Genomic DNA, 19,028 nt, shown 5'->3' with positions numbered 1-19,028 from the left:
AACCGCTAGGAGTTCACGATCCCCCACATCGTAGTTCCTCTTAGCCGGGGTAAGCCGGTGTGAGAAGAAAGCGCACGGATGAAGCTTCTTGTCTTCACCCCTCTGAGACAGGACAGCTCCAACACCAACCTCTGAGGCGTCTACCTCCACCACAAACGGTTCATCCGTAGTCGGTAGTATCAGGATGGGAGCAGAGAGGACGCGCTGCTTGAGTCCTTGGAAGGCCATCTCAGCTTCTCTTCCCCACAAAAACCTTGCATTGCCACCCTTGGTTAAAGCTGAGAGAGGGGCTGCCACCAAGCTGAAGTTCTTGATGAACTTGCGGTAAAAGTTAGTGAAGCACAGGAAACGCTGAACTTCCTTAACGGATTTGGGCGTGGGCCAATCCGCTACCGCCCCTACCTTTCTGGGGTCCATTTGGACTCGACCGGGTTCCACTACAAATCCCAGGAATTGTACTCGGGATGAATGGAATTCACATTTTTCCGGCTTAACGTACAGATGGCTGTCTAGGAGGCGTTTGAGTACTTGTCTGACATGCTTTGTGTGTTCTTGAAGAGAGCTCGAAAAGATGAGGATGTCATCCAAGTAAACAAACACAAATATGTTAAGCATATCCCTAAGCACATAGTTTATGAGCGCTTGGAACACCGCTGGGGCGTTGGTCAGGCCGAAGGGCATCACCAAGTATTCATAGTGACCAGTAGGCGTGTTGAAAGCGGTCTTCCACTCGTCACCAGGTCTGATCCGCACAAGATGGTATGCGTTCCGCAGGTCAAGCTTAGTGAAAACAACTGCTTCCTGGAGCAGCTCGAAGGCTGTGGCCATAAGGGGTAGCGGGTAACGGTTACGGACGGTTATGGCATTGAGTCCCCGGTAGTCGATGCAAGGACGTAATCCACCGTCTTTCTTGGCCACAAAGAAAAACCCTGCTCCCGCCGGGAGGTGGATGGACGCATGAGGCCTGCTTCCAGAGCGTCCTTGATGTAGGTATCCATAGCAGTTCGTTCGGGTGGAGATAGGGAAAGATCCGACCCCTGGGGGCAAGTGCCCGGAAACAGTTCGATGGGGCAATCATAAGGTCTATGGGGTGGTAGCATGGTGGCCCTCTGTTTGCTAAATACCAGTTTGAGGTCATGGTAACACTCGGGAACTCGGGTCAGGTCGATGGATTCTAAAGACTCGGGAGTAGAACTCGGGGAATTCGGGAAAATACAAGTAGCTTGGCACGTAGGACCCCACTGCTTGATAGTGCCCACAGACCAGTCGATGTGAGGGTTACGGCTGTGAAGCCAGGGGTATCCAAGGACGAGAGGGAACTCGGAACAGGAGATCAAATGAAAGTTCATCAATTCCTGGTGTTGTGAAACTGAAAGTCGCAAGGAGGTAGTGACATGAGTGACAAGTCCAGATCCCAAAGGGCTTCCATCCAATGTAGTAACCCTCATGGGGTCACTTAGAGGTTCAGAGGGAACGCCATTCTCCTTCGCCCAGACACCATCCATGAAGTTACCTGCGGCTCCAGAGTCTACCAAGGCTTGAAGGTGAAGCTTGTGGTTGTCCCAGGAAAGGGTGCCTGGAATGAGCAGACGGGAGTTGGACGGATGGGAGGAGGTTATGTTTCCTGTTACAGTTCCCCCCGGTCTGTACGGGACAGAGGGGTTCCCTGGAGCCCGGGGAACGTGGAACGGAAATGGCCCGGTTTGCCGCAATATAGACAGCGTCGCTCCCTCATCCGGCGGTCTCTCTCAGCCTGGGAGATGCGTCCAATCTGCATGGGTTCCGGTGGAGCCAGCGAGGATAAAGGTGGGGACTCGGGAGCTGGGACTGATAGGGGCTAGAGGTCTACGGTTGAGTTCTCTCTCTCTCAGACGCTGGTCAATGCGTGAGGCCAACTTGATCAGGGACTCTAGATTGTCCGGTGGTTCCCGAGTGGCCAGTTCATCTTGGATAGTGTCGGAAAGGCCTTTCAGAAAGCACACCGTGAGCGCCTCGTTGTTCCAGCCACTCACTGCTGCCACCGTGCGGAACTGGATGGCATAGTCCGTCACGCTGCGCCGACCTTGGTGGAGAGTCAGGAGCTGTTTGGCTGAGTCAGGACCACTGCTTGGGCCTTGAAACACTCGTTTGAATTCCTCAGCAAAGGCAGAGTAGCTGGCACAGCAGGAATTATGGGCATCCCACACAGCAGTAGCCCAGGCCAGGGCTTTTTCCGACAGCAGGGTGATGATATATGCGATCTTAGACCAGTCAGTGGGGAACGACGAGGGTTGCAGCTCAAAGGAGAGAGAACATTGGGTGAGAAACCCTTTACAAGCACTTGGATCACCTGAGAACCGTTGGGGAGGTGGAAGACGAGGTTCAGCCAGAGGGTTAACTACCATGGGTACGTGAATCTGAGGTACTGGGATGGGAACTGTTGCCGGGGTAAGTCGATCAGATATCTGCTTTATGGAAGTCAGCATCTCCGACAGAAGATGAGAATGTCTAGCCATTAAGGCCTCTTGCTGAACCAGGGCAGCTTCGTGGCATTGAACAGTCTCCTGGTGGTGGGACAGCATGGCAACAAGGTCCTGGGAACCAGCTGCCTCTGGGTACATTTTTGGCTCTGTGTTTCTGTCAGGACCCGGTTACGAACCCGGGTCTCCGGAGTGAGAAACAGTCACTTAACTAACTGAGCCACGAATAGTCGGCAGAACCCAGAAGATGAGGCAGACACAGCAGTACTTGAGACGGTGTATTTAATGAAGTAAAAAGTGAAGTTCTTCAGGAAAACATGTAACTCCACAACCTCAAAAGGAATTCCACAAGAACAAAGGTAATCCTCCAAGACAAAAAGGTAAATCCACAAGGTGGAAGGAATAGCACAAAAAGCCTCAAAAGATACTCAAAAAACAAACAAACAAGAACAAAAAAACAGAATTCCACAAGAGAGTCCACCGGGATCTACAAGAGTTCAGAGTACTGGGGCTGGGTGCTAACATACAAACACAGAGCACAGAACTGAGGAAAACAAAGGGTTTAAATACAATCAGGGGAAACGAGGCACAGGTGCAAATAATAATGGGGATCAAGGGAAAACAAAAGGTCAAAAGGCACAATGGGGGCATCTAGTGACCAAAAACCGGAACAACCCTGGCCAAATCCTGACAATAGCATAGTCCCCTTATGGAAAAAACACATGAATTTCACGTGACCTCATGTGAAGTTAATGTGATAACATGTGATAAAATGAAACTACACGTCACAACATTTCAAAGTTTTCCACATGTGAAAGTGCAAATTTGATTTTCACGTGAAAGTTTTCACATGTGAAAATGCAATTCCACATATGAGAGTTTGATTTTCACAAGTGAAAACTGTTTACACATGAAAGTGCAAATTTGTGAATCTGCAATTCACATGTGAGGTGAAAACATTTTACTCTTCTCACATGTGATAGGGTGGTGTTAGCATGTGAACTCTATATTGAATACATGTGAAGAACTGATCTAATGTGCCTAATTTTATCCATGTAAAAATGTCAGCTCAATTTCAGCTTCACATTTTTTTTTAAAGGGAAGTAAATAAATGGTATAGGGGTTTTAAGGTAAGTGGTACGTTGTGAAGCTAAATTGTGTGATAAAAAAGGTGTACATATCTTTCATCAATGACAATATGCTTACATTTGACATATTCACTTAGTATTGACTTTTCAATATGACCCAAGATTGGTTTTGAACTCACAACCTCTGGATTACGCTGATCTTGCTGCTGCACCACAGAGTCTGTAGCAGTCTAAGAAGTCACATACACATTCATTACCTATAATACATTTTTTGCACATAGAGTGTCATCTGCACTGCTATTTTAGTTATCTGACTATTCTTTCATCATTGATATGATTTACTTTTTTCAGCAATTTGAGGGTTTTCTGTATAGTTGTCTATTGTTGGTGGGGTATATTATTCTGTATTAATGTTACTCCTGAATATAAATATAATCATTTTTCTTGACTGTATTATACAAAACTGAGATTTACTATTACATCCAAAATGTAGGAATACATGTGAAATCAGTCATTGACACAGACAATGTGGTGTAACAGGAAGATTGTAATACTGTGACCCACGGGATCGTGAGTACAAATCCCAGTTGAGGACCTGTTGTAAAATAATTACTGTATAAATAACCATACACAATGTAATGTGTGGAAACCACTGCAGCAATTTTGTGACATCCTATTAACTTTTCATTTGCAGGTCATCATGTGAAAGGTTATATGATCACGTGAAAATCCACGTGAAACTTTGTGAAATATCACCACATGTGTAGTGTTCCAAAACCACATGGTTTCACATGTGAAATAGAATTTTGCATGTGCAAAACATGTGGAACTTTCACATGTGAAATGATGTGGAACTTTCACATGTGAAATGATGTGATTTTCCACATGTTAAATGATGTTTTTTCCATGACTGACAACATTGGTACAGTAACACATAGTATGGTCCACTAACAGGCTACACTAGTACAACACAAAGTATGTGTGTATTATATATATGTATATAATACACACATTATTTATATATATATAAATAATAAACACATACTTTGTGTTGTACTAGTGTAGCCTGTTAGTTGACCATACTATGTATTACTGTACCAATGTTGTCATGGAAAAACATCATTTCACATATAATATATATATATATATATATATATATATATATATATATATATATATATATATATATAATACACACACACACACATACATACATACACACACACACATTGCTGTGAAAAAGTATTTGCCCCCTTCCTGATTTCTTATTTTTTTGCACATTTGTCACACTTAAAGGTTTCAGATCAAACCAATTTAAATATTACACAAAGATAACTGCATTTTGTGTTTACTTGGGTTAAGTGATGATTTTATTTGTTAAGGGAAAAAAGTATTTGAAAAAGTAATTGCCACCTAAACCTAATAACTGGTTGTGCCACCCTCAGCAGCAACAACTGCAATCAAGCATTTGCGATAACTGGCATTGAGCCTTTCACATCGCTGTGGAGGAATTTTGGCCCGCTCTTCTTTGCAGAATTGTTTTCATTGCAGCCACATTGCAGGGTTTTCGAGCATGAACCACCTTTAAGGTCACGCTACAGCATCTCAATTGGATTTTAACTAGCATCTCAAAGTCCGGACTTTGACTAGGCCACTCCAAAACCTTCATATTTTTTTTAAGCCATTCAGAGGTGGACTTGCTGGTGTGTTTTGGATCATTGTCCTGCTGCAGAACCCAAGTGCACATCAGCTTGAGGTCACGAACTGATGGCCGGACATTCTCCTTCACAATTTTTTGGTAGAGAGCAGAATTCATGGTTCCATCAATCACAGAAAGTCATCCAGGTCCTGAAGCAGCAAAGCAGCCCCAGACCATCACACCACCACCACCATATCTGACTGTTGGTATGATGTTCTTTTTCTAAAATACTGTGTTACTTTTACGCCAGATGTAACGGGACGCACACCTCCCAAAAAGTTTAATTTCTGTCTCGTCAGTCCACAGAATATTTTCCCAAAAGTCTTGGGGATCATCAAAATGTTTTTTGCCAAAAGTGAGATGAGCCTTTGTTCTTTTTGGTCAGCAGTGGTTTTCGCCTTGGAACTGCCATGGATGCCATTTTTGGCCAGTCTCTTTCTTATGGTTGAGTCATGAACACTGACCATAACTGAGGCAAGTGAGGCCTGCACTGCAAGCTTTAGAAATGGCTTTGTAACCCTTTCCAGACTGATAGATGTCAATTACTTTGTTTCTCATCTGTTCCTGAATTTCTTTGGATCGCAGCATGATGTCTTGCTTTTTGAAATCTTTTGGCCTACTTAACTTTGTCAGACAGGTTCTATTTGATTTCATGATTCAACAAGTCTGGCAGTAATCAGGCCTGGGTGTGGCTAGTGAAATTTAACAAGCGGGGGCAATTACTTTGTCATAGAGGGCTATGAAGGTTCGGATAATTTAATTAAAGGAAAAAAGCTATCACTTAACTGCATTTTGTGTTTACTTGGGTTATCTTTGTGTAATATTAAAATGTGTTTGCTGATCTGAAACATTTAAGTGTGGCAAATGTGCAAAGAAATAAGAAATCAGGAAGGAGGCAAATATTTTTTCACAACACTGTATATATGGTGCATATGTGTGTCTTTATGTGTGACCTGAGTGTGTGTGTATGTGAGGTTCTTCAAATAGCCACCCTTTGCCTTTGACAGCTTTGCACACTCTTGGCTTGCTGTCAACCAGCTTCACTTGGAATTATTTTCCAACAGTTTTGAAGGAGTTCCCACCTATGCTGAGCACTTTTTGGCTGCTTTTCCGTCACTGTGTTGGGTCATTGTCCTGTTGAAAAACAAATGAATCTCCCACTAAGCACAAACCAGATGGGATGGCGTATCGCTGCAGAATGCTGAGGTAGCCATGCTGGTTAAGTTTGCTTTGAATTCAAAATAAATCACAGACAGTGTATAACACCTCCTCCATGCTTACGGTGGGAAATACAGATGCAGAGATCATCCGTTCACCCACACCTCGTCTCACAAAGACACGGCGGTTGGAACCAAAAATCTTCAATTTGGACTCCAGACTAAAGGACACATTTTCACCGTTCCGTTGCTAATGTCCATTGCTCTTGTTTCTTGGCACATCAAGTCTCTGCTTAATGGTGTCCTTTAGTAGTGATTTCTTTGCAGCAATTCGACCATGAAGGCTTGATTCACACAGTCTCCTCTGAACAGTTGATGTTGAAATGTGTCTGTTACTTGAACTCTGTAAAGCATTTATTTGGGCTGCAATTTCTAAGGCAGGTAACTCATGAATTTATCCTCTGCAGCAGAGGTAACTCTGGGTCTTACATTCCTGTGGCTGTCGTCATGGGAGCCAGTTTCATCATAGAGCTTGATGTTTTTTGCGACTTCACTTGAAGAAAGGTTCAAAGTTCTTGAGAATTTCTGGATTGACCTGACCTTCATGTCTTAAAGTAATGGACTGTCGTTTCTCTTTGCTTTTTTGAGCTGTTCTTTCCATAATATGGACTTGGTATTTTATCAAATAGGGCTATCTTCTGTATACCACCCCTACCTTGTCACAACACAACTGATTGGCTCAAATGTATTAAGGAAAGAAATTCCACAAATGAACTTTTAATAAAGGCACACCTTTTAATTGAAATGCTTTCCTCATGAAGCTGGTTGAGAGAATGCCAAGAATGTGCAAAGCTGTCATCAAGGCAAAGGGTGGCTATTTGAAGAATAGTTTTGATGTCTTCACTATTATTCTACAACATAGAAAAAAGTAAAAATAAAGAAAAACCCTTAAATGAGTAGGTGTTCTAAAACTTTTGACCGGTAGTGTATCTATGTCTAACCTCTGGCTGTGTGCGGAGGTGTCTAGCGCCCTGCGCGTGGGTGTGGGGGAGCCCTGCTCCGTCACACTCAGCACCTCCAGACTCTTCCTCTCTGGCCGGCACCGGCCATGACGGGTCAGCATGGGAGAGTCCACCCGTTTCCTAGGGGGATCTGCTGGGAGACCTTAGAAAGGTTAGAATCCAGGTCTCAGAGGTACACAAAGGTTAAAGCACCTCTAACTTATGTTAATTAAAGCACTGGTGCTTTGTCTGGAGGTTTTGAGATGCTGACATGTTGGACATGTTTCCAAAAAAACTGCAGACCAACATTAATTTGTTGTAAAATTTTGTCACAGGACAATTATTTTGACAAGTTTAATTGCAGCTCTTTTATTTTGAAACAGAATCGCCAGATGTTGCTTATTGTCGCTAGCTTCACAGATACCTATCAGTAAGTCCAAGTTGGCTAGAAAAATAATGTTCCAAATTATTTCTTAAAATGTTATGTTAGAATTGAAAATGAATAGAATATTTCTGGGAGTGCTCAGAGCACACGGTGGACACGGTGGAGAAATCAGTGTCCAATAAGTGTAGGTTAGGAATGTTGTTCCTTTCTAATATATGTTGTCTAAAGGTTTTCTTTCTAACCTATATCATTCCTGGGCGGCAGGTCTTCGTCCTCACAGCTGGGGTAACGCTCTTTCCTGTCCAAGAGGAGGTAGTAGATCATCTTCTCCTGGTTGTCTCTTGGAAAACGAGAGAGAGAGAGAGCGAGAGATCGTAAGAGACATTCAGGGATTGAAAAAGAGTGTTGCGATATCTGGGGTTAATATCTGACCAGAATATTATTGTTTTATTAACAATAACGAAACAGTTGTAGTAGTATAGTTACAGCCTGAATAGTGCATTCAGAACTAGAGCATAATGTGAATGTGAGAGTTGGAGGGACAACAGTAGAAGGAGAAAGAGCCATTGTTAATATCTTTGGTCATGTTTATGCTTTGCCAGAGTGATGTAATATTTGACGTGCCAAAAAAGCAGATTAGATTGGTCAGTCAGTCAGTCGGGAGAGAGAGAGAGAGAGAGAGAGAGAGAGAGAGAGAGAGAGAGAGAGAGAGAGAGAGAGAGAGAGAGAGAGAGAGAGAGAGAGAGAGAGAGATTAAAAATAGGAAGAAGAAGGACCCTGTCCAAATACTCCACAAAGTCCTAAAGTCAGATTACGTTTACTTCTCCAGAGAGACAGAGAGAAAAATACTAGGATAGAGAGAGGCAGGAAAACACTAGTAGGGAGAAAGACAAAGAGAGAAAAAGATAAATAAAATAATTATCCTATTCCTACTTCTAATAGAGGTACCAGAGACACTAAGAGAGAGATCAAGAGTTCTTTTCCATAGCAATCAGTGAATGGTGACATTACAGGGGCCATATCAAGGGACACTCAGCGCAGGTCCCGGGTCAGCTTTCCCCCATCTCTAAAAGCACCCCAGACAGTACTCACTCCTCACACTGCAGGTCCTGGGTCAGTTTTCCCCGGTCTCTGAAGCAGCCAAGAGAGTGCATGCTGTCCAGTACATCGGGGTCCAGCTCTGTCAGTGACACAATCCTCTTCACACACACACGTCTGGGAGGAGGCTGCTCCGGACACGGCTCGTTACGACCACCACTGAAAAGGGAGAAATATGGAAAGGGGGAAAGAGATAGTGTGATAACAGACACAGAGATCGAGATAGAAAGACAAATGGAGGGGAGAGAGTACAGATAAATAAAGAGTTCCGTGAACAAGGTCACATACACAAGCAACTCAACTGACTTTCTTTTATTCTTCTATTCAGAGAGAAGACTGATACATTTTTTAAATTGAACCTTTATTTAACTAGGCAAGTCAGTTAAGAACAAATTCTTATTACAATGACAGCCTAGGAACAGTGGCTTAACCTCCTTGTTCAAGGGCAGAACGCTCTAAACAACGCTCTAACCACCAGGCTCCCTGACTCGTGTCAGAGAATACCAGCTGTGGGTGAGAAAGTAGAGAAAATAGAGTCGAATGAGTGTACTTACAGATACCATGAGTGTTTTTGTATTGCTTCTAGCTGTAAGAGAACACAGACACAGTCAGTTAGTTACCTAAACAGAACACAGGGTACTCCTACATCTAGTCAGTACCGTGAGTCTTTCCCCCCCACCCTTTTTTCCCCCTTTCCCATACGGTGAGTCTCAGGGTTGACCTCGATCATGCCTTTGAGCAGGGTCTGGCTCTCCTTCGCCCCGTCATCATCCTCCCTCTCTCCATAATCCCCTTCCCTCTCCTCTCTCCCTTCCACCATCCCCCCTTTTATCCCCCTCTCCTCCCCCGTACCGTGAGTCTCTTGTCAGGGTTGACCTCAATCATTCCTTTGAGCAGGGCCTGGCAGTCTGGGGGGATGAAGTGGGGCATGTGGAACACCCCACTCTTCACCTTCTCAAGGAGCTGGCGCAGGTTGTCATGGTCAAAGGGTAGAGCTCCCTATACACACAGGAGAGGAGAGAGGGGAGTTACAGAGCGACAGACAGAGGGGAAGAAAGATGGAGAGAGGAAGAGGTTCTTACCACCAGCAGTGCAAAGAGAATAACGCCACAGCTCCATACATCTGCCCTGCGACCATCATACTTCTCCCCCTGCAATACAAGACGGCACTACACTCTGTTCACTGTTCAATCATACAGTATATATACACACATATTGTAGGTGCATGCACCTTGACAATAACCACAGACATACAGAGAGAAAGGGAACTTACCCTGATAACTTCTGGACATGCATAGTGAGGAGATCTGAAATCATTCAGAAGAAAGAAAATAACATTCTTAACATTCATAAACATACTGTACATCACTAAGAACACCCGCATGCAGGAACACACAGTACTCACCCACAGCTGGTCTCTAGCAGGCTGTCCCCCACCTGTAGGGAGGCCATGCCAAAGTCAGCGATGCGGATGTTGTTCTTCTCATCCAGGAGCAGGTTCTCAGGCTTCAGGTCTCTATGACTACACACACACACACCACACGCACGCACGCACGCACGCACGCACGCACGCACGCACGCACGCACGCACGCACGCACACACACACACACACACACACACACACACACACACACACACACACACACACACACACACACACACACACACACACACACACAGGTTAGAGAAACAGGTCTGTTCTCTTCTTTCACCTATTTTCTTACCTCTCAATCTCTCTAGTTTTAAATGGATTTATTTAAAATTGAGGCTGTGTATACAGTTGAAGTCGGAAGTTTACATACACCTTAGCCAAATGTCGATATAGGAGTCGTTTTACTGTGGATACAGATACTTTTTTTCAGATACTGATACAGATATTATCACAAGGTCCTTTGCTGTTGTTCTGGGATTGATTTGCACTTTTCCCACCAAAGTACGTTCATCTCTAGGAGACCAAACGCGTTTCCTTCATGAGCAATATGACGGCTGATTGGTCCCAGGGTGTATATACTTGCGTACTATTGTTTGTACAGATGAACGTGGTACCTTCAGGCATTTGGAAATTGCTCCCAAGGATGAACCAGACTTGTGGAGGTCTACTATTTTTTTTGTTGACGTCTTGGTTGATTTCTTTTTATTTTCCCATGATGTCAAGCAAAGAAGCACTGAGTTTGAAGGTAGGCATTGAAATACATCCACAGGTACCCCCCCCCCCCCCCCCCCCCGATTGACTCAAATGATGTCAATTAGCCTATCAGAAGCTTATTTTTCGGGACGTTTCCAAGCTATTTAAAGACACAGTCAACTTAGTGTCTGTAAATTTCTGACCCACTAGAATTGTGATACAGTGGATTAATAAGTGAAATAATCTGTCTGGAAACAATTGATGAAAAAATGACTTGTGTCATGTGTGGCCGATGTGAAATGGCTAGCTAGTTTGCGGTGGTGCGCGCTAATAGTGTTTCAGTCGGTGACGTCACTCGCTCTGAGACCTAGAAGTAGTTGTTCCCTTCTAGAGAAGGATTTTTAAGTATTGAGACAACTGAGACATGGATTGTGTAGGTGTGCCATTCTGAGGGTGAATGGGCAAGACTTAAGCGCTTTTGAATGGAGTATGGTAGTAGGTGCCAAGCGCCCTGGTTTGAGTGTTTCAAGACCTGGAAAGCCTTTCTGGGGTTTTCACGCTTAACAGTTCCCCCTGTGAATCATGAATGGTTCACCACCCAAAGGGCATCCAGCCAACTCGACGCAACTGTGGGAAGCATTGGAGTCAACATGGGCCAGCATCCCTGTCGAACGCGTCCATGCCCCTACGAATTGAGGCTGTTCTGAGGGAGGTGCAACTCAATATTAGGAAGGTGTTCCTAATGTTTGAAATACTCAGTGTTAATCGCTATATACAGTATATTGCTGTATTTACTGCATTGCTGTAGTGTCTGACTATCGAGTGGTTGTGTATATATTGCTGTATACATTATATTGCTGTAGTGGCTGACCATATAGAGTGGCTGTGGCAGAAGTCCAGTGCTGAGATGATCTGTCTGAAGAACTTCCTGGCCTCTTTAGGTGTCAGTCTGCCCTTCTTCACCAGGTAGTCAAATAACTCTCCTCCTGAAACATGCTCCAACACCAGATACCTGGGAGAGGGGGATAGGGAGGGAGGGAGAGAGGGATAGAAAAAAGGTGGGGTGATTGAAGGAAGTGGGAGAGAGAATGACATGGAGGGAGGGAGGGAGGGAGGGAGGGAGGGAGGGAGGGAGGGAGGGAGGGAGGGAGGGAGGGAGGGAGGGAGGGAGGGAGGGAGGGAGGGAGGGAGGGAGGGAGGGGGAGGGAGGGAGGGAGGGAGGGAGGGAGGGAGGGATCAAATGCTGTATGTTCAAGCATATAATAATAACAAACTATATACCCACTGTACATGCTCATACTCATACTCATGCTCATTGGGGCGGCAGGGTAGCCTAGTGGTTAGAGCGTTGGACTAGTAACTGAAAGGTTGCAAGTACAAATCCCCGAGCTGACAAGGTACAAATCTGTCATTCTGCCCCTGAACAGGCAGTTAACCCACTGTTCCTAGGCCGTCATTGAAAATAAGAATTTGTTCTTAACTGACTTGCCTAGTTAAATAAATGAAAATACATACACTCATGCAATCTGATGTGTACCTGCTTGAACATAGGCCTGTTCATATGCTCACACTTTCAGTACAGCAACAATTATCACTCACACATTGATGCGCGCACACACACATACAGTTGAAGTCAGAAGTTTACATACACCTTAGCCAAATAAATTTAAATTCAGTTTTTCACAATACCTGACATTTAATTAATCCTAGTAAAAATTCCCTGTCTTAGGTCCGTTAGGATCACCACTTTATTTAAAGAATGTGAAATGTTAGAATAATAGCAGAGAGAATTATTTATTTCAGCATGTATTTCTTTCATCACATTCCCAGTGGGTCAGAAGTTTACATACACTCAATTAGTATTTGGTAGCATTGCCTTTAATTCGTTTAACCTTTCTGGCGCAGGCGTTCCGCTAGCGACCCACCTCGACAACATCCTGTGAAATTGCAGAGCGCCAAATTCAAAATACAGAAGGTCTTAATAAATGCTAAATGGCATATATTATTATTATATATTATTAATAAACATTCATAAAAATACAAGACATAGGAACTGCAATCTGGGTCCTAAACCCATTAAATACTCTAAACGCATTCAATTTAAAATACCCACATCAAAAAAATCCAAATTCCTGGATAGATTTTCCTCAGGTTTTCACCTGCCATATCAGTTATGTTATACTCAGATATTGTTTTTTTAAAGTTTAGGAAACTTTGGCGTGTTTTCAATCTAAATATACCAATTATATGCATATCCTAGCTTCTGGGACTGAATTAACAGGCAGTTTACTTCGGGCACGCTTCTCATCCAGACGTCGAAATACTGCCCCCAAGGCATAAGAAGGGTCAAACGTTTCGGGGAGCCTTCCACAAGCTTCCCACAATAAGTTGAGTGAATTTTGGCTCATTCCTCCTGCCCGAGCTGGTGTAACTGAGTCAGGTAGGTAAGCCTCCTTGCTCGCAAATGCCTTTTCAGTTCTCCCCACAGATTTTCTATAGGATTGAGGTCAGGGCTTTGCGATGGCCACTCCAATACCTTGACTTTGTTGTCCTTAAGCCATTTTGCCACAACTTTGGAAGTATGCTTGGGGTCATTGTCCATTTGGAAGACCTATTTGCGACCAAGCTTTAACTTCCTGACTGATACCTTGAGATGTTGCTTCAATATATCCACATAATTTTCCTTTCATATGATGCCATCTAGTTTGTGAAGTGTACCAGTCCCTCCTGTAGCAAAGCATCCCCACAACACGATGCTGCCACCCCCTGTGCTTCACGGTTGGGATGGTGTTCTTTGGCTTGCAAGCCTCCCCCTTTTTCCTCCAAACATAACGATGGTCATTATGGCCAAACAGTTCTATTTTTCAACAGTCAAAAGTTTTTCAACAGTGTATGTAAACTTCTGACCACTGGAATTGTGATACAGTGAATTATAATTGAAATAATCTGTCTGGAAAAATTACTTGTGTCATGTGTGGCCGATGTGAAATGGCTAGCTAGTTAGCGGTGATGCGCGCTAATAGTGTTTCAGTCGGTGACGTCACTCGCTCTGAGACCTAGAAGTAGTTCTTCCCCTTGCTCTGCTGTGGCGCGATGGATAACGATGTGTGCAGATGTGGTTCGAACCCAGGTTTGGGCGAGGAGAGGGACGGAAGCTAAACTGTTACACTTGCACATGACCGACTTGCCAAAACTATAGTTTGTTAACAAGAAATTTGTGGAGTGGTTGAAAAACGAGTTTTAATGACTCCAACCTAAGTGTATGTAAACTTCCGACATCAACTGTACATGCACACACAGTATATCATTGAGTTTTAGTACTGTACAAGAGACAGGCAGAAAGAGAGGGAGAAAGAGTGAGAAAAGAGGATAATATACTTACAGGTATTTGTTATTCTCATAAACATCATGCAGCTTCAGCACATGAGGGTGCTCTATTAGTTTTAGAATAGCTATCTCCCTCTCCACCTGGAGATAGAGAAAGAGATCGAGAGAGAGAGAGAGAGAGAGAGAGAGAGAGAGAGAGAGAGAGAGAGAGAGAGAGAGAGGGAGGTATGAACAGAGAGGAGGTAGAGAGAGAGAGAGAGAGAGAGAGAGAGAGAGAGAGAGAGAGAGAGAGAGAGAGAGAGAGAGAGAGAGAGAGAGGGAGAGAGAGAGAGAGAGAGGAGATAAATATAGCAGGAGCAAGAGGGGAAGAAAGAGAGCAAGAGAGAGAGAGAGAGAGAGAGAGAGAGAGAGAGAGAGAGAGAGAGAGAGAGAGAGAGAGAGAGAGAGAGTGTGTCTGTGAATGAATGTGACAGAGAGTTTGTATACACACGGTGCATAGCCTATACACACCTCAAATAACCCAGAAGTAGAATACAAAGAAGAACCAAAGAGGAAGAAAAAGCTGATGATATATTGTATATCAATACCTTAATTAGTAACGACAGCACGCTGGCTGTCTATATAATGTGCTTCTACAAATTCATATTAGCAGGCTCATGGCTCTCTCTGTAGGCTACTGGACCTTCAGAAGGACAGACTCAGAGAGCGTCTGTGTCCCAATTGGCACCTTACTCCCTATAAAGTGCACTACTTTTGACCAGTGCCCATGCTCTGGTCAGAAGTAACATATGATGTAGGGAATAGGGTGCCATTTGGGACGCAGGCAGCTTCTCTGGGTTCATACCTTCATAAGGACAGACTCAGACAGCTTCTCTCGGTTCACAATCTTTATGGCCACCTTCTGTCCCGTAATACAGTGGACTCCCAGCTTCACCAAACCTGGGAGAGAGAGGGTGGAGGAGGAGATGGGGGGATAGTGAGATAAATAGAGAGACAAAGACCGAGATAGAGAGAGCAAAATAGAGCAGAAAGAAAGAAAAGCTTTGAGTTTGTCTTGTTTGCTTTAGTTACCTTTATTTTCAACACAGCTCAATTCTCATTTCATAACAAGTGAACCAGCACCAGACCATTACAGGAGACACATGTGGAGCATGACCTCACACATACCATATTGACTTGACTATGCAGAACCTAATGGCCTAATTTAGCGACTGCAGTCTACATCAATCTGTTTACAGTTCAACCAGTTCAATCCACTAAGGCTACACCAGCCTGTTTCCAGCACTGACATCTGATACGACAAGTCTACTACTTACTCATCAAAGCCTCTATAATAAACCAAGGAATTCCAGTCTTCTCTATCGATTTAAATTCAAGTAAACTGGTCACATTACACAGGTCTAAAAAAGTTTCCCGAGGGCCAGACTCCCAGACCAGGATTAAGTCTACTCCTAGATTAAAAATCATTCTCAGTGGAGAAACTATTGTTTAGTCCAGGAATAGAGAATAGACTTAATCTGGGACTGGTACATCGGCACTTAATAGATCTTAATATATCAGTTCAATCTGCTAGTCCAGTCTCCGCCGTCTAGAAGCCTACTTTACTATGGTGGAGGGTCATTTAACTCCAATATAAAGGTCCGGTTTCCCAGACACAAATTCACCCTAATCTTGGACTAAAAAGGCCTTTCAATAGAGAATGAAGCCCTGGACTTGGCTTAATCTGGACCGGGAAACCACCCTTTATGTTGGAGTTAGTTAGACTTCAGAACACCAGGAGATGAAAGATAACAAGATATGCCTGACTGTGTCCACAACTGTACTGCATTGTCAATGAGATCCACACCTCAGAACACATGGATTCATTCATAAAGGACATACACACATACACAAACAGGTAGACACATACATACAACTACTCTCACAATAATATTACATGCAACATTATACACATGTAAAACCTGTGACAGCATGCTTCATATTAATTCATTACTGATCACAGATATTTATCAATATCAATAATATTGGACATATTGGCCCATTGATGTCAGTTGCTACCACAACTGGGACATACAATCAAATACACACAAATATCAATACTGAGGACATAATGTTCAGGTGCACAAAGAGTGGACTCTTTACATGACCAATTGTATTTCTCTGCCTAATATACATAAATAGCTATAGATATGACTATTTTCATCTACCATGCACTACTATTAGCAGCTTTTTCGCGTGATGGTGCGTTTAAAGGGAGCGGTGCAAGTATGCTTACCTGTCTGCCCCTTCCCAAGGGTTTTCTCCAACCGGTAAGGCCCGACGTATTGGGCCGACTGGCCTACGGACAGCTCCTTGCTTGTCATGATGTCCGTGCGTTGAAGGCGATATTATATGATGATAAGGAGATCAAATTACTGTTGTTTTCAATAGGAATTTATAGCTATCGGTCCTCGGGGTAGAACAGCTCCACGGTAATAGCATTACAGACGCCTAGCGATATTATCACAGGGAGGAATGGAGAGAGCGGTTGTAGTCGTGATGACAATTTCGTGGCCTATCGTCTAGGCTGGGCTACTCCCATGCACTTGCCTTTTTCTATGCGGTTACCGTGATATAAATTCGGTAAACTCCAGTTTATTATCAACGACCGTGAATTAACTAAACAGGAATTAAATAATGGGATGTTAGAAAGTGGAAGAGAGAAATTCGTAGGGAGATTGACAGGTGCATATTTGAGAAGTCCAAAATGATGCCAGTTATTATGAATTACAATTATTATTAACATACGAAATAAATGTGTCCTATTGTTAATATTAGTACAGGCAGATAGATGTAAGGAGCTGCAATAGCCTATCAAAAATGATTGAATCAGATAGGCTCCATGTAACGGCTAGATTGCACACAATTCTGCACCCCATAGCCTACACCCGTTACTGTCATCAGTGATCCTTATAAAAACATACTAATGGCATTTGTAAAGAATCTTATTATCGTAACATATTTTAGTCTCCCTCCACCTCTTGTTATCCCATTTTGGTATGTAAAACTATCTCTGCTCCGCCCTTTAGGCTATATGAATAGTAATATTCCGTTTTAGCCTCAGATGGGTGGTTTTCCCAATATCCGGTGCACTCTTCGGATTATCCCAGGGCCTGGTATCATGAAATAGAGGGGGGACAGAGAGTCAAAACAGCCACCCTGCTATCCACACCCGTTCGGACTAGCCTACACTTATTTTTATCTGTATTCTCCAGTCAACGTCTGTCAACAATTTCACCTTGCGTTTCTGTTCAGACCAAAATATTTTTTTATTTCGAGAAATAATCGTTTTCTCTATTATGTAAAATGCTCGATTGGATGGTTGTAATAAATCGTGGTTCTACAAAAAATGACAATATTTAGCTGGCGTAGTACTCTCCTCCCTCCTCCCTTCTATCCCTTGCTCTCTCCCTCCCTCGCCGTCTATGGCCATATCACAGCATCCCCGTTCGCGCTCCTGCCGCCGCTGGTTTCAAGATTCATCCTTCACCGGTGTCCTTGTACAGAAAGATGTAGCTTCAGAAGCGATTCAAAAAATATCTGCTTGTCTGTCGAAGTTCTTTGCATCCACAATCCGTTACGGGATAGCCTCCCTTCTGGCCGCAAAACCGTTTTATTTTTTCACTCTCCCCTCTTCCTTCTCCTCATCCGATACGGCAGCATCAGCATCCGGGTTCCGCCCCCCGCTCTCTCCTCCATCCTTTCCTTGTCTACCTTTCCTTAAAATATTCTCTCCGTCGCCTCCTATCCGCTCACCTACTTCTCTTTTCAAACACACCAACTTTTGGGCTGAGGGGGAAACGCATGAAAATACTCTTTCCATCATCTAATGGTGTAAAGAAAAGAAGATACACTTGTTGTTGAATGTTCTTGTAGAATAGAATATTATAGTATATAATAACAAACCGATTAAGTTATTTCCTTTTAATAGTATTTGTACGTCCCTCTGTGATCCATTTCCACGTCTTTCGTATTTCATCCCAGGCAACACAAAATGTAATACACGACTTTACTAGTGTTTAACTAAAAGTATGTTTCTCTTGATCTAGCCTATTGATTGGTAAAATCGGACAGATATTATTAATCTCAAGTTATTTCTATGACGTGTCTAGTTTCTCTCATAAATTGCAACAACAGTCGTAGCGAATGGATACCAGTACCCCATTAATAATAGGCCTAGGATGTTGACACACCATCATGCAGTTCCGCACTTGCACATTGGGCGGCAGTACTTGTTCATGGTCCTGACTTGGCAGAAAGTAACATACAACATGAATTTAATTGCATGATTTAATTTGATTATTTTTGATTTATTTATTTGGCCAATTATTATTATTTGGTATGATGGATTTATTATTATAGTGTCTTGCGTCATCCAGATGCCCGGCCCATATATGGGCTTATTATACGACACTAAGCTTATTCAGTGTATCGTTTGCAGTGTGTGAATATAATGGTGATATATATTACATGGACTGACTGCGTCTTTCTTTATCCCAACACAGTTAAGCCAAAACCTGGCCAAGGCTTTCAGCTCTGTCAATCACCACATTCTTATTGGCAGACTCGACAGCCTTGGTTTCTCAAAATTTTGCCTCACCTGGTTTACCAACTACTCTGATAGAGTTCAGTGTGTCAAATTGGATGGC

General features: G+C 43.3%; 1 protein-coding gene across 1 annotated transcript in view; it reads right to left on the bottom strand.

The window, feature by feature from the left end:
* Window positions 1-18,011, bottom strand: part of LOC124037921 (serine/threonine-protein kinase BRSK2-like) — a 28,058-nt gene extending 10,047 nt beyond the window's left edge. The window contains exons 1-12 of the mRNA XM_046353177.1: window positions 16,616-18,011; window positions 15,185-15,279; window positions 14,396-14,481; window positions 11,885-12,025; window positions 10,293-10,409; window positions 10,161-10,194; window positions 9,970-10,038; window positions 9,740-9,886; window positions 9,442-9,473; window positions 8,882-9,046; window positions 8,032-8,129; window positions 7,405-7,555 (exon numbers count right to left, since the gene is read on the bottom strand). Coding sequence (XP_046209133.1) covers window positions 7,405-7,555; window positions 8,032-8,129; window positions 8,882-9,046; window positions 9,442-9,473; window positions 9,740-9,886; window positions 9,970-10,038; window positions 10,161-10,194; window positions 10,293-10,409; window positions 11,885-12,025; window positions 14,396-14,481; window positions 15,185-15,279; window positions 16,616-16,703 — 1,223 coding nt within the window. The 5' untranslated portion in view covers window positions 16,704-18,011. The remainder of the gene's footprint in view (window positions 1-7,404; window positions 7,556-8,031; window positions 8,130-8,881; window positions 9,047-9,441; window positions 9,474-9,739; window positions 9,887-9,969; window positions 10,039-10,160; window positions 10,195-10,292; window positions 10,410-11,884; window positions 12,026-14,395; window positions 14,482-15,184; window positions 15,280-16,615) is intronic.
* Window positions 18,012-19,028: the final 1,017 nt, after the last annotated feature.

Source organism: Oncorhynchus gorbuscha, linkage group LG06 (genome assembly GCF_021184085.1).
Source record: "Oncorhynchus gorbuscha isolate QuinsamMale2020 ecotype Even-year linkage group LG06, OgorEven_v1.0, whole genome shotgun sequence".
In the NCBI taxonomy this organism is placed as follows: Eukaryota; Metazoa; Chordata; class Actinopteri; order Salmoniformes; family Salmonidae; genus Oncorhynchus; species Oncorhynchus gorbuscha.
Note: the sequence above shows the minus strand (reverse complement) of the source record. Positions and strands in the feature narration are given on the sequence as shown.